This window comes from Corvus brachyrhynchos, unplaced genomic scaffold, assembly GCF_000691975.1.
Source record: "Corvus brachyrhynchos isolate BGI_N302 unplaced genomic scaffold, ASM69197v1 scaffold101, whole genome shotgun sequence".
NCBI classification, from domain to species: domain Eukaryota; kingdom Metazoa; phylum Chordata; class Aves; order Passeriformes; family Corvidae; genus Corvus; species Corvus brachyrhynchos.
Window position 1 is genome coordinate 9,299,761 of NW_008237239.1, and position 15,096 is coordinate 9,314,856.

General features: G+C 40.5%; 1 protein-coding gene across 9 annotated transcripts in view; it reads left to right on the top strand.

Moving 5' to 3' along the window:
• ABCA4 (ATP binding cassette subfamily A member 4) overlaps positions 1-15,096 on the top strand; it is a 77,899-nt gene that overhangs the window by 61,032 nt on the left and 1,771 nt on the right. For all 9 annotated transcript variants that reach the window (XM_017729879.1, XM_017729874.1, XM_017729878.1 and 6 more), the window contains 16 exons: positions 939-1,044; positions 1,162-1,236; positions 1,702-1,871; positions 2,845-3,022; positions 4,419-4,534; positions 5,223-5,370; positions 8,330-8,453; positions 9,177-9,306; positions 10,179-10,299; positions 10,459-10,521; positions 10,633-10,739; positions 11,686-11,827; positions 12,394-12,528; positions 13,701-13,804; positions 13,892-13,984; positions 14,315-14,564. In XM_017729879.1, the coding sequence (XP_017585368.1) occupies positions 939-1,044; positions 1,162-1,236; positions 1,702-1,871; positions 2,845-3,022; positions 4,419-4,534; positions 5,223-5,370; positions 8,330-8,453; positions 9,177-9,306; positions 10,179-10,299; positions 10,459-10,521; positions 10,633-10,739; positions 11,686-11,827; positions 12,394-12,528; positions 13,701-13,804; positions 13,892-13,984; positions 14,315-14,564 (2,062 nt within the window). The remainder of the gene's footprint in view (positions 1-938; positions 1,045-1,161; positions 1,237-1,701; positions 1,872-2,844; positions 3,023-4,418; positions 4,535-5,222; positions 5,371-8,329; positions 8,454-9,176; positions 9,307-10,178; positions 10,300-10,458; positions 10,522-10,632; positions 10,740-11,685; positions 11,828-12,393; positions 12,529-13,700; positions 13,805-13,891; positions 13,985-14,314; positions 14,565-15,096) is intronic.

Consider the following 15,096-nt stretch of genomic DNA (forward strand, 5'->3'; position numbering starts at 1 on the left):
CAAGAGGCTCACAATGGAACTATCAGAGCTTTATTACCTACAGGAGTCAAACTCATGAGAACGGTGTGGTGAAAAGGTTCAACACAATAGTACAGTATATTGTAATAGTGCAGTGACCCAGCTCTTTCAGTGCCACAGAAAAAATACAAACCCTCCAATAAAAGGATTTGAGTTGGATGAAACCTAGACACCAGCCCATCAAATACAGAAGTAACAACCACAATTTCTCCTGCCTGCTCTGTACATGTGCAGTAGTTATAAACCAGATTCCACTAGTTCACTTAGGTAGAGATATCAGCTAAGCCCAGTGTGATGTCTACACTGCAGTTACTGAGCTTAGAAAGAATCTGGTTAGCCTGAAGCATAAAATTATTTCATTTTTCACCAGCAATAGGAGTTCACTTCAAAGATAGCAGCTGGATGACTGCCTTTCTTCATGGAATATCTGCTTGTTCATGTGCAACCATTGCTTTCTATGGGATTAGGCTTCAGTTCATCTTGTGCAATAGTATTTATCATTATGGAGTGCTGCCTGGTACTGACACTGGTGAATAACAGCTCCTCTCAGAGCATCAGAAATTTTAACTGAGGTCTATGCTGTCCCTAGTCCTCCATGCAGTCTAAACCAATATATGGCAATTATCTTGATTTAAAGATTTTGTTCTATAGTAATCACTGTTTTCTCCAAATCTTCTATCTAAATAATTTTCTCAGGATCCTGGCATAAATCTCTCAGAAACAGATAGAGCTTCTATTATTTGTAAATAATAAAGATAAAGACCTAATGCAACTTGTTAGAAAAAGAGTAGAAACTGTTATACCTGAAGTATGTGATGTATAGAAATAAAACCTGCATTAAGTGGGGTTTTAGTATTTCCATTAATGTACAGTTATGGGTGTGTGGTAGGAGTTATTGATGATATTTTTCTCTTTACTAGATATGGAGGAATTTCTGTAGGAGGAAGACTTCCAGTCCTTCACATTTCTGGAGATCAAATTATTGATTTTTTAAGTGATCTTGGCCAAATGATGAATGTGACAGGAGTAAGAAAGATTTTTAATTCTGTTTTTTTGTTTTTTGGTCCCTTACTAAAGCATGGTTACTGCAGCATTAGATTTCACCTAGAGCGCTGATCTTTAGCTTTTTCTTTTTTGTTTTAGGGACAAACTTCACTGGCTGCTGCTAAAGAAATCCCTAATTTCCTTAAATACATGGAAACTGAAGATAATATTAAGGTATTTGCTGGAATTAGTCTGCTAACTCACAGACTTTCTTGACATAGACTTCAAATTATGAGAATACTGCTGGTGGTATTCCCAAATGCAAGAAGAGCTGAAATTATACACTTTAGAAATAACTTGGTATTAACCCTGTATCTCATGTTACAGGTAATTCTTACTCATAGTATTTCAAATGGGAGATTTTTTAAAATCATTTTCTTAGTATTACTTGCTATCCTAAAAACTTTGAGTAGCACACTAAATCCTAAAATGTGGTTCTATAAAATCCCGTGACAGTAGTTGTCCAATGCTTTTAAAAGCATAGTATGTGAGCTCCTCCTGCATTACTGTGCCTGGGAACTATGAGTTCCTGGTGCTGCATTCACCCCTGCCCACCAAAGCAGATAAAAGGCAGCCAAATCTTCTCCCATAGCTCAGTGAAGGCTTCTTAAATTAATCCGTGATTTCTGACTCTTTCAGGTGTGGTTTAACAATAAAGGATGGCATGCTATGGTTAGTTTCCTCAATATAGCAAATAATGCAATCCTCAGAGCTAATCTGAGGACTGGCCAAGCCCCTGAGGAACATGGGATCACTGCTATAAACCATCCTCTGAACCTCACCAAGGAGCAACTCTCTGAAGTCACTGTGTAAGTCTGCTTGTGCTCTGCTTCTGGCTTTTACCCCTCCCTCACCTGGCAGCTTGCAACTTCCAGCATACTCACACTCTGAGGAGAAAGATTTCAACTGACAGAATGTGGAAGCTGTTCTCTGAAGTTTTTATTCTAAACAAGAATATATTCATGTCTCATTATATTCCCATAAGAGTTCATTCCCATCCCACATAGGAACTATGAACATTGGTTATACATTATTGCATGTTTCTGTTGATTCCCAAGCACAACGATTCTGAAATCTTTGTTCATGCTCCAAATCCAATACATTTACTTCTGAAATAAAACATGTAATAAAAAATGGAATGAGAACTTGTCCATAATTGACTACAGGTCAAGTAGTTAACAACCCCTCTCCTGGTGCCAAGGACAGCACGCAGGTAGATTTTCAGTGGCATGTAGTAGGGTTGGTGTATTCCAGATTCTGAAAGTCATAATTTCTTGAAAAAGAGATCCCTAGAAAGACAAGAGTTTTCACTCTCCTATTAAGATCATAATTCAATGAAACTGAAAACTTTGCATTATAGCACAGAGGCAAAATCTGTGCTTCATCTCACTATCTTCAACTTGCCTTTTTCTCTTTTCCCTGCTTCCAGAGCACTTTGGCTATTGTGCCTAAATGTCTTGTTTGAGATGCCCCACATGGAAAGGGCTGTCAAACTGAGTCATATAAAGCAAGTAAAAGATCAGGGAATAGTGCCTTATTTGTTAGCTACGATCCCCAAAGCAACCTGGAAAAGTTGTTTTTAAACATGTGTTTTAGTACATGTGTTTTTAGCACATGTTTTTTAGCATATTTAGCTATTCACATTTTGGGGAAATCTTCTACTTAAAAAGCAGCCTTGCTACTTCTAGATCTTAAAGCACCCTCCAGAGTCCCCAGATGCTAATATAGTGTTGCGTTGCATCCATTCCCTTGCTCACGGTCCCTTCTTGTGCTCTGTTGTAGACTGACAACTTCAGTGGATGCTGTTGTTGCCATCTGTGTGATTTTTGCCATGTCCTTTATACCAGCCAGTTTTGTTTTATACCTGATCCAAGAACGTGTAACAAAAGCCAAGCACCTCCAGTTTGTCAGTGGTGTGAGCCCTGTTATCTATTGGGTAACTAACTTCATGTGGGACATAGTAAGTAACTGCTGGTCTGACTGACAGCCTCTGATTATCCTGGGTGTGCATGAACTGAGGGCTAACCAGTGAATCAAGTGAAGGTGATTCTAAGCATTGCAAAGCATTCATTTCTTTTAAGTGTTTCTCAGAGAGCATGCTTAGGATCTGGCCTCTGAGCTAATTACAGATGTAGAAATCAATTCAAGTGAACAACTCATTAGTCAACTAATGAAACTGTATTTTTTATAGTCTTAGGATTTCCAGTCCTTACAACTGAATAAATAATAAAGTACAATTTACTATAGCAGGGAAAAGCCTCATTGCCTTGTGCTAGTCACTCCTGTCCTCTAGAAGAACCAAAACATATTTCAAGATATTCAAGAAACCTAAGTGGGGAAGATTCACAGCCTGGTGAAACAGTATCTATGGCCTGACAAAATAGTCTAGGGTGTCTAAAATGGCATATTCATTTAGGTCACTGTATTGTGGTCACTGTGTTATTCCGAAAAGTTTTATACCACAGGTCCAGACTTGCTTAGACAGGGCTCAGCTTCCCTCCTGGTACTCCTCCAGCCACTTGGTCATAAAAGAGAAAATTCTTTGGCTGGCTAAGGCATAACAAGGGTTGGTTCTCTGGCCTTGCCTTTGCAACCAAGAAAGCAACCAAGGAATTATGCACTAAGAAAAGAATGAACATCGAATTGAAAAAAATTAGACAGAAAAGAAAATCAGTATTTGAAAAGCCCAAAACTCTTCAGGATTTGGAAGGTGTTCTCTCAGGAGAAGTTAAAGCAAAGCATTATTTTAGTAAATGAGGGAAAAGAAGCAGATCTCAGAGTTCTTGTTCCCTGCTGTTCACAGCAGCTTCCTTGTCAGGAATTCTGCTTGGCTGTTGCCCTTGACAGCATGATGCAAAGGCATTAAGTGGTGTTAGCGGTTCTGTGAAACGCTACCTTCCATTCTGCATGGGAATTCTGTGCATTGCAGTAGAATAGTGCTACTAATACCACACAGAGAAATGGAGCAGTGGCCAAGCATACTCACACTAGCTTCTTCCCAGGAATGTGGCTCAAGTAACTAGCTTTTCCATCCTACACAGCTTTTGTTTGCATCACCAGAAACTGCACTTCCCTTGCATACCCATGGCCCCTTTTTGTGGGAAGCAGGCTATGAAATAATTGATTCACAAACCATAATCTAAGAAACAACAATATATGTTGTATTTTTTATGAACAGTACAATAAAAGATGTCTTAGAGAAATGCTGAATATTGCAGGGACCTATCCAAAAGGTTCAGTGTGACTAGTCTGACTCAAATTCTGATGTTCCTCAATATTAAATCCTTTTGGAATGATATGTAGGATCTGGATATGTTTGCAGCCCTTCTCAGGTCTTACACCTTGTGCTCTGGCAGGTGAATTATGCACTGAGTGCTGGAATGGTTGTGGCTATATTTGCTGGATTCAACAAGAAAGCATACGCCTCTCCGACCAATCTCCCTGTGCTCGTTGCCTTGCTGCTCCTGTATGGGTGAGTGTTCAAGGTTATTCCTGCAGGTGGGCCCTGTCTTTCACATAGAAGTGACTTCCTGTTACTGAGCTCAGTAATTAGTGGAATCCAGCTTTGAAGAATAGCACTGAGTGGATCCAAAACAGGTTAAAACTGGATTCTTCTATGGGATATTTACAGAGTCTGTCTGGCCACATGCTGCAAAAGAGATTCTTTAGTCACTTCCTGCCTTGCATTTTTAAGTATTAAATGTGACCCATACAAGAAAATATATTTGTTCAGTTTGCTGCTTTCTTCCTTGTACATCGTGTAGGAATTTAGTGGTTGTTCATTTACCACATTCACAGTCAATACTAAAGTATCTTTCAGCATTCAGCATTTCTTTGTTTGTCCTTCTTGGTCTACAATCCACTGAAATGTGCAAGGATACCTGGGGTGATAGCCACCCTGCTAGCATTAAGTTTTCTCAATTTTAGCAGTGTCTATTGCCCTGAATTTTAATAATAATAATTTTAATAATAATAAAAAACCACTAAGCATAAAAAAATCTTATGTAGTAACCAGGGAGAAAATACTGTGGTGGATTGCTGGTTGGTTACACCATTTTGTTACACTTCGGATGGGAAGAAAGCTCAGCTTTGCATTCTCTTTAGGCCAACTGACATAATACTGAGAAGTTATCATAGTTTTTTCTATTTCTTGCATGCAGATGGGCAGTAATTCCCATGATGTACCCTGCTTCTTCTTTCTTCAGTATCCCCAGCACTGCTTACGTTGCATTGTCTTGTATTAATCTCTTTGTGGGAATCAACAGCAGTGCCATTACCTTCATCCTGGAATTATTTGAAAATAACCCGGTAAGTAATGTTTTGCAGTGGGTTGATGCTGGCTGGATGCCAGGCACCCACCAAAACCTCTCTCTCACACCTCTCCACAGGGGAGAGAAATATAATGAAGGCTTTGTGAGTTAAGGAGAGATCACTCACCAAATATGGGCAAATATTAGGGATACTAGTTGAATTTATTATTAAAAAAATGAGAGCAGGATAATGAGAAGTAAAATAAGATCTAAAAAAATCACCTTCTCCCCAGCCTTCCCTTCTTTCCAACTCTACCTCCTCCCTGAGTGGCACAGTGAGACAGGGAATGGGGGTTATGGTCAGTCCATCCACCAGTTGTTTCTCCCACTACTTAGGCAGAGAAGTCCTTCCCTTCCTCCACTGTGGGGGTCACTTCCACAGGAGACAGTTCTCCATGAACTTCTCCAACATGAGTCCATCTCACGAGCAGCAGTTCTCTGCAAACTTCTGCAATGTGAGTCTATCCCACAGGCAACAGACCTCCCCAGACTGCTGCAGCATGGGTCACTCTTCCACAGGGTGCAATCCCTCAAGGACAGGCTGCTCCAGCATGGACTCCTCTCTCTATGGGTCACAGCCTCCTTCTCAGGCATCCACCTGCTCTAGCATGGGTCTCTTCCATGGGCTGCAGGTGGATCTCTGCATCCCTGCGGACCCCATGAATGGCAGGGGCACAGCTGCCTTGCCATGGTCATCACCATGGCTTGCAGAGGAATCTCAGCTCCAGCACCTGGAGCACGTCCTCCCCCTCCTTCTCCACTGACCTTGGTGTCTGCATAGCTGTTCCTCTCACATATTCTCACCCTGTGTTTTTCTGGCTGCAATTATAACTGCAGAATCAATTTTTGGGTTGATTTCTTCTAAAGTATATTATCACAGAGGCATTACCACCATTCCTAATTGGCCCAGCCTTGGCCAGCAGCACATCCATCTTGGGAGCTGCCAGGGATTGGCTCTGCTGGACATGAGAGAAGCTTCCAGCAGCTTCTCAGAGAAGCCACCCCTGTGGCCCCCCCATTACCAAAATTTGGCCATGCTCGATACATGTTTTCATTGCTCTCCGGATTTAAAGAGGTGTGCAAAGAACTTCCAAGCATAGACATCCCTAACAGTAACTGTCCTTCTCTACCTTGCCATTTTTTCTGGCAGCAAACAAGTGAGAAACTTGCTGAGTAACTGCAGGTACAGGTGAGCAGAGTAACCCAGAGAAGTGACTCAGAGAAATTAATATCTAGGGCTGCACACACAAGGAACAACACTGAGTGTTTTTTATACCTACAAGCAAATGTCTGTATACTTTCACAGTTGGGAAGGTCAAGACATGGCACTTTGTGCTTTCTTCTGCAGCTTGTGTTGTATGGGAAGATGTAGATGGTAGCACTTACTCCTGGTAGTTATTGTGTTAGAGGAGATGTTCTGCTTAGCGTAGCATTTTGAGAATTGCCTGAAAATTATTTACCACCACCAGAAAGGTGATAGAATACAGCAAGTGCCAAAATTAGTTCTTAGAAAGGCTAAGAGATCAGTTTACAAAGTGCTGTCGGCTTGTATGTGCTACTATCTCACAGGATAGTATGCACCCCACAGTGCTCGTATGCTATTGCCTCCACAGTTGTTGAAGCTCTGGCCACTACGTTTGACACCCAATCTGACAGCAGACCAATTAGCTATCATTACTGATAGTGCATTTTCAAACACTCTGTGCTGATCAAAGCATTTTTATTTGCTGCAAAAGAGAAACAGATCTGGGTTAAATATATGTTTTCAAGAGCCAATTTGACAGTACTTTCTGTCTCTGCTTGTCCTGCATTCACAACTTGATGGCACAGGGTTCAATCTAGTGCCATTCAGACTACAGGACATCAGGGCAGCATGGTTACCTCTCAAAACATGTCTCTGTTGCAGCCACTATTTCCATGGGGAAGATGGCCCTTCTGAGGATTCAGTGCCGATGCAGCTTGACTGCTGCTGACACTTAACTCTGTTTCAGGCATCTCCTCATTGCACCAACACCCTGGTGTAGTCATGCCCAGACACCAGCACTTGTCAGTATTGTGGCAGCCCTGACTATTGTCACGGCTTAATCCCATGTCAACCAAGCACCACACGGCCACTCACTCACTCACTCTGCAATCCAATTCCCCACCTCATGGAATGGGGTAGAGAATCAGACAATTAAAAGTGAGAAAACTCATAGGTTGAAATAAAGACAGTTTAACAGATAAAGCAAAAGCTGCACACACAAGCCAAGCAACACAAGGAATTCATTCACCCCTTCCCATCGGCAGGCACATGTTCAGCCATCTCCAGGGAAGCAGGGCTCCATCACACATAATGATGACTTTGGAAGACAAATGCTGTAACGGAACATTCCCCTCTTTCTTCTTCTTCTCCCAACATTATGTGCTGAGCATGACTCCATATGGTCTGGGATATCCCTTGGGTCAGTTGGGGTCAGCTGTCCAAGCGGTGTCCCCTCCCAACTCCTTGTGCACCCCCAGCATCCCTGCTAGGGGGGTAAGGTAAGGCACAGAAAAGGTGTTGTCTCTGCAAGTGCTGCTCGGAAACAGCTAAACATCCCTGTAAAATAACATCCCTGTTGTGTTATCAACCCTTTTTTCAGTGTAAATCCAAAACACAGCCCCATAGCAGCTTTACATATTACCACCAGAATTCCTTTACCTCTGCTACATAGGGAAATACTTCATTACAAAGACTAATTTCTCCCCCCATTGCCAGTTTTTCACAAGCACCTTGCCTGGTGCAGTGTATGCCAGGATTCTGTTGATTGTGTTTTATGTTGGTTTGAGTGTAACTTGGTAAGTACTCTGTTTTCTCTGTTTTAAGAACAGAACATCCAGTTTCTCTGACATGACAAAAAACTTTTCACTTAGGTTGCTATGTTTTCTTAAACAGGTCTGATTTAAACAGATTATGTTGTTTCTGTTTCTTACAGTCTTTGCTAAAGTTTAATAAAACATTGAAAAATGTGCTGCTTATCCTCCCACATTTTTGCTTGGGCCGTGGACTCATTGACTTGGCCATGAACCAAGCTGTGACTGAAGTATATGCAAGGTTTGGTAAGTAAAGCCAATAAGAAACAAGTTATGACAGGGTCACATGTCCTGACCTTGGATGAGATGTTTGGAAGGATTAACTCAGAAAAGTAGTAGAGGTTTCTGAAATTTTCACCTCTTCCAGCATCAGATGGATGAGGAGTATGAAAGTTCACCCTCTCTGAAGGAATCTGATAGTGCTGCCAGAAGTCCATGGCCCAACCAGTAGTCTACTCTGGAAATGAACCCATTCATTCAGTGTCAGACTCTGGTGTCTTTTTATCCTTTGTTTGGAAGACCTTAAATCATTACAGGAGGATTTATTTTTTCATTTCATTTGAATACCTCAGTTAATGTTTAAAGCAACTGTTGTTCTTCAAATGCATTCTCTTGGGATATGGTTGTCTTTGATATCAGATAACTTATTAAAAGAACAGTCATGCAGCAGAATTCATCTGTTTTTACTCATAACATGTGTGTATTTTCACATAATCCATGCAAGTTTTGTGTAATGATATCCACATTAGTGTCTATTCAGAGAGATTATATTTATTTTTACTCCCGTGCAGCAGCTGAACTTGGAATGCATTTTGTTAAGAATCTTTCTAAGACTGGGAAATTAAAACCATTGCCTGGTCATGAGCAAATAAAATACAGTAAATCATTATGATTATGCTTTTTGTTCTGAGAAGCAGAGGGGTTTTTCAGCAGTATTTCACCTTCCTTTCTGGTGCTCTTTCTCCAAAGGTGAGGAGCATGTTTCTGATCCCTTTCAGTGGGACTTTGTTGGAAAGAACCTGGTTGCCATGGCTCTTCAAGGAGTTGTGTTCTTCATTCTGAATCTCCTTATGCAACACCATTTGTTCTCCACAAGATGGTATGTCTAAAAGTTCTATTAATGTTCCTTTATTAAAAGGATGACTATCTTTGTTATTCTCTATATCCTTTTTTTCTTTTTCTTAATTTTTCTCTAAGCCTTTTTTGCTTTCTATTTACTTAGCTGATCTTATCTTAATTTATTGATATCCTGATTCAATAAAGTATTTACAAATCTGCATTATCTTAAGAGTATTTAAAAATATTTTATTAAAGAAATTAATTTTCTTGAATTAAGATTTTAATGTAATTTTTTAGTTTAAGACACTATAATAGTGAGATTATAAAATTACCAGGAAAGTTTCCTCAGTAGTGTCCTCAGTACCAGTCAGGCTAGCTACTAGCTAGTACTATGAGGTACTAGCCTGACATCCCGAGACAGCAATTCTAGTCTAAGGCACAGGACAGCTGAATCCTGGACATTCTGTGAACTTCCCCTCTTTGCTTTACAAATGCGCCTCCCCCTTGATGAAAACAGCCACCTACCGGCTGTGAGTGGGTCATTCACTCCTGTTCAAGATTGCCAACAAGAGCAACAATTGGTACAATTATAAAAATACTGTCTTGCAAAGAGATCTACTCAAAACCTCAACTTCCGTAGAAGAACCATCACTAGCTACTGAGAGTAGCCAAATAGTGAAAGCTGTGGCCAAGGGGCAGGTTATTGTCATATCAGTGACTGACAATGCATGTTCTTTTGAGCAAGCCATTTCCTCCTTTTTTAGCATTTAGAGATTAACTTTAAAGGTCAAGGCTTCTCGTGTTTCAACCCCACTGCTTCCACCAGTCACATTTTTGGCAGCAGATTAGCCACTGTTTTACACTGTTATTCTAACTGAACCCAGGGCAACTCAGTATCTTGGGGTTTTCCAGGTTTGCTGAGACTGCCATGTCACCTATTATTAATGAAGACGAGGATGTTGCAGAAGAAAGAAAAAGAATTATGAATGGAGGAAACACAACTGATATCTTAAAATTACAAGAACTGACCAAGGTAGTATTTTGAGAAGAGTGAAACAAATATTTACTCCTGTTTTAGTTCTAAAGTTGCCTTATCCCAATAGCATTGAACTAAAAAGTTCAGATGATTTTCATTCCTGTAGATGTCTTGAAATAGGAACTTTCCTTTTTTTTCCTCCCTCCATCAATATAGATTTATGCAGGTCAACGCAAGCCTGCAGTGGACAGACTCTGTGTTGGCATCCGTCCCGGAGAGGTAGGTTGTTCAGTAACACTAGATTACATTCCATGGATCAGTTCAGATTTTATGCCCCTGCTGATTTGCAAGTTGGAAATATTAAAGAATATGATAACTTTTGCAATTTAGTGCTTTGGCCTTTTGGGAGTGAATGGCGCTGGCAAAACAACAACATTCAAAATGCTGACTGGAGATACTGATGTGACATCTGGAGATGCTGTAGTGGCTGGCAATAGGTAAGTACCTTAAAAAAACCCCTGTGACAGTCCATTTACCAGCATCGAGCTGTCCAGATCACCCTCTCAATGATCCAGCAGCTCTATGGCACCGAGATCACAGCTAACACACAACTGTATTTGATACCTTTAACACTCTTGTAAAATCTGTGGGTAAGTTGTAGTAATGCTAACAGTGGGACAAGGCAATCATATCTAGTGGCAAGAGTTCCCAAACATAAGATAACCCATCCAACAGGGTATTTTGATCTGAGCTTTGGGATTTTTCTCTGGCTGTTTCTAGCATCTTTGTTTACACAGTGCTGGCATAATGTCGTAAGTTATTACAGTGTGATCTGGTATGCACTTATGTTAGTTTACTTCCAGGATGTGTGCCTTGGCTTGTTAGGTGTAGTTGGGATTTGATTGATTGTCCACTGGTGTGAGTTGAACAGTAACTTTCTCGTTGCCAGCACCCTGTTCTAGGTGACTCTGCCCGAGCAGGGTCAGTGGACAAGATAACCTCCAGAGCCCCCCCATTCTGTGATTTTGTACTTTTCCTACTACCATCGAAGTGTTAGCCTTGTGTCCTGCCTGTCTGTTGCTAGTGACCACACTCTGAGTTGAAATAACTGCTTTTTTTTCTTCTAGAAATAAACACTGTTTTAAAAAAATAAGACCTGGGTGGCTTTTTAAAGACCTTCTCATTAAGTTAGCCTATACTTTAACAAGAAAATGGTTGAGGGGAAATGGGCTTACACTTTTAACCAGGACTGAGCTGACTTAAGGCAACAATATACTCCTTGCTCTTATGTACAGACAGGTATTTTAGTTGGACATTTTATCAAGAAGAATTAATTCTCCTCTTACAAGAGTTGTTGCCCCAGAAAATAAAGATTTTATTTGAACTGTTCTTTGTCTTAGAGCTAGTATTACAGAACTACAACTCTTTTCTTTGTTTCCCTAGTGTATTGACCCACATTTCTAAAGTCCACCAAAACATGGGGTACTGTCCTCAGTTTGATGCCATTGATGACCTGCTCACAGGACGAGAACACCTCTACCTATATGCACGCTTGCGGGGGGTTCCAGCAGAAGAAATCAAGAGGGTAAAGTAGTCTTGCTTTTGATAGCTACAGTGATATTTGTGATTATTAACTGTGTTCTTAACATGCCAAGGGCCAGAATTTCCAAAGTGGACTTGTTATTCTGTGTATTGAAGTCCTGGGAGTGGTTTCTGTCATTTGGACAGTTAAGTAACAAGACCACACTATCAAATGCAGGTTCCCAGGCATTAATGGTACTTGCAAATCCGTGGCACCAACAGTGGAAGGCTAAAGATGCAATTCCTGTGACTCAGAATGGCAATGGTTTCTGTTTTGCTCTTGTCTTTAAAGCTGTGTATGTATTGGAAAGAAAACATGAAGAAGATTCCAGAAGAAAATAATATAAATCATTGCACAGATAGAAGTCTACAGCTGAGGCTGCTTTATGGCTTTCCCTCAGGTAGTCAGAAGTCCCATCATCATCATAAATATTTTGTACTTCTCGGGTCCAGTTCTAAAAGGAATGTGCTAAAACCCAGCAGACTGTCATGTTTCTACCAGAAGAGGGATGTATCAGCAATCCTGTTCAGCAATTAGCTGCTGTGTGAAATAGATGGTCTTTCTCACAGGTTGCTGAATGGGGCATCCAGAAGCTGGGACTTCCTATGTACGCAGACCACCTGGCAGGGACCTACAGTGGTGGCAACAAGCGCAAGCTCTCCACTGCCATTGCCCTGATAGGCTGCCCACCACTCGTCTTGCTAGTAAGTGTCATGGAAACACAGCCCTGGGCTAGTTCAATATAACATCTCATAACACTACATGCTGAAGAGCTACAAAGGCCTTGCAAGCTGCTTTCTGCCCGCAGCTTACAGCTACTTCAGTGTAATTTCGAGTTAATTTCCGGCATAGACTGGGATGCATAACTATGTTTCCAGTGGATTGCAAGTGATTGCAAAAGAAAGACCTTCAACATTTTTCTCAATGTGTTGAGAAAAAAATCTATAATCCAGAAAAATCTGAATTTAAACCATTGTTTAGTTTCAGTTGGCCTTTTCTTGTCAGAGTGTAGCCACTGATGTAAAAGATGATCTTCCAACATATAAACCTCGCTGCTTTATCCAGAAGAACAGAGGAAGATAGCTACCCTTTTGCAGCCTTTAATATCTTTGGAATAAATTATACAAATTATACTAAACTATACAAATGCTGAAATGTAGTTCTTGCCAAATAAGTGATCAGATAATTGCATATCAAAAGGGAAATTCTATATGAAATTACTACAAAAATTATATTCTACCACCTTAATTTGTATGTCTATGACTTTTAGTCAGTCACTTTTGTAAAATCTATGAAGAAGTGTTTTAATACATTGTAGTAGCATGGTTCCTTGTACCATTTAATATGCCTTTACATGTATTCTGCCTGTATGTAGTAAACAGTCAGATAAAGTGCTTTCTCATAATTTCTTAAGACAAGATGTTCAATGAAAATTTTTCTACCCTAGATTTTTTTTACATTTTTTGTTACTTACTGGGTTAGCTGATTTATGCAGGATCAGATCCTTTGCTGGTGTAAATCAGAGTGACTTCACTAGTTTCTTGGATTGAGCAATGTCCTGTATGTTTATGCAAGTAAGACTACTTGGTGAGAACTCACTGTTGCCCAGAAAAGGCACTCCCTTCCCTGTAGCTATGCCCTACACAGACAGCATTATATTCTTACTGCAGGTCCTTGTAATTATTTCCTTACTGCTTTGTGCCAAGAAGTCCCTCGGTATCCACTCACTCATGCGCTTCTCAAAGTCTATGTGCTTTCTCAAGGCAGAGGTTACTGTGGAGAAGCAATTATATGCTATGGTCCAAAAATTTACTTGATTCTAAACAGATTTTCCCTTTTTTATCTGATTCTGATTGTCTTAACATTTCTATTACAGGATGAACCAACCACCGGAATGGACCCTCAGTCCCGGCGCCTCCTGTGGGACTCTATTGTTGGTGTGCTCAGAGATGGGCGAGCAGTGGTTCTAACCTCACACAGGTAAAAACAGTTAGAATTCAGAATCCAAAAGCAGCTGAAGTTCATCTGCTGGCGTTTATCTCAAATATCTGTTCTCTATTTTCAAAGTATGGAAGAATGTGAAGCCCTCTGTACTCGTTTGGCCATCATGGTACAAGGTACCTTCAAATGCCTAGGCACAATTCAGGAGCTAAAATACAAGTAAGTAGAATATTTTTATGGTGGTTTTTAATGGGAAAACTTAGTGTATGTGACATGTACCATTCTTAATACAAGCAATTCAATGTTTAACCAGACCTATTTCTGGGTTAAGCTCTGTCGTACATTAGACAATCTGACCAGATCTCATTTCAACTCTGTTATGCTACATACCACTTCTGCAGGACAAATACAGGGCTTCCTAAAAAGCTGGATGTTATGCAGTATCTCTCATAAACTGTTACTGTTTTCATAGCTGTAGAAAACTAATTTCCTTCCTGAATGACGAAACCACCTCTTCATCCAACTCCTAAATCCACATGTCCTTCCCAGGTTTGGAGATGGCTACATTGTCACCCTGAAAATCAAATCTCCAAAGTCTGGGCTGCCTCCAGATACTACTCCTGCTGAGCAATTCATACACATCAACTTTCCAGGGAGTTTACAGAGAGAGAAACACTACAACATGCTGCAGTATCAGATTTGCTCTTCCTCTCTGGCTAAGATTTTTCGATTAATAATCTCCAATAAGGAAAATTTGCATATTGAAGAATATTCTGTGTCTCAAACAACATTAGATCAGGTGAGTAAAAAGTAAACCATCCAGGAGAAAGCCTGTCTGGTGAGAATCAGGCAACATAATGGGGATGTATCTACACAACTGAAGGACCAAATTGTTTGGAGTAGAAAATTACCTCACACCTCTTTCTCAGAGAAGATTCCAAGGCCTCTCATCAAGAAGGGTGTATCAGTATGAATCACTAATTTATTCCCTGTGTAAATAGGTGCCATGTGAAAGCTGGTAAGACAGCATTTCCCAGGTGACAGAAGTCACACAACTCATTCCTTCAGGAGCAGCAGTCTGAGCAAGGTCAGCAATTTGGAATGAGACTGAGCTGAGAATAGCATTTTATTTTAAATAAGAGGTTTGGACTGTGTTGTGTCAAAGATACTGTGAGAAGCAATTAGACACACAAAACCTGGGAAGTCCACTGGGAGTTTTCAAAACAGCTACTTGCTAGAGGGTATTGGCCCCATCTGCCTGCTTTCCTAAGTAACTAAGGGTCCACATATGCAAAGCTGGTTTTGGTGGGATTGCCAGAGACACTCCTGGC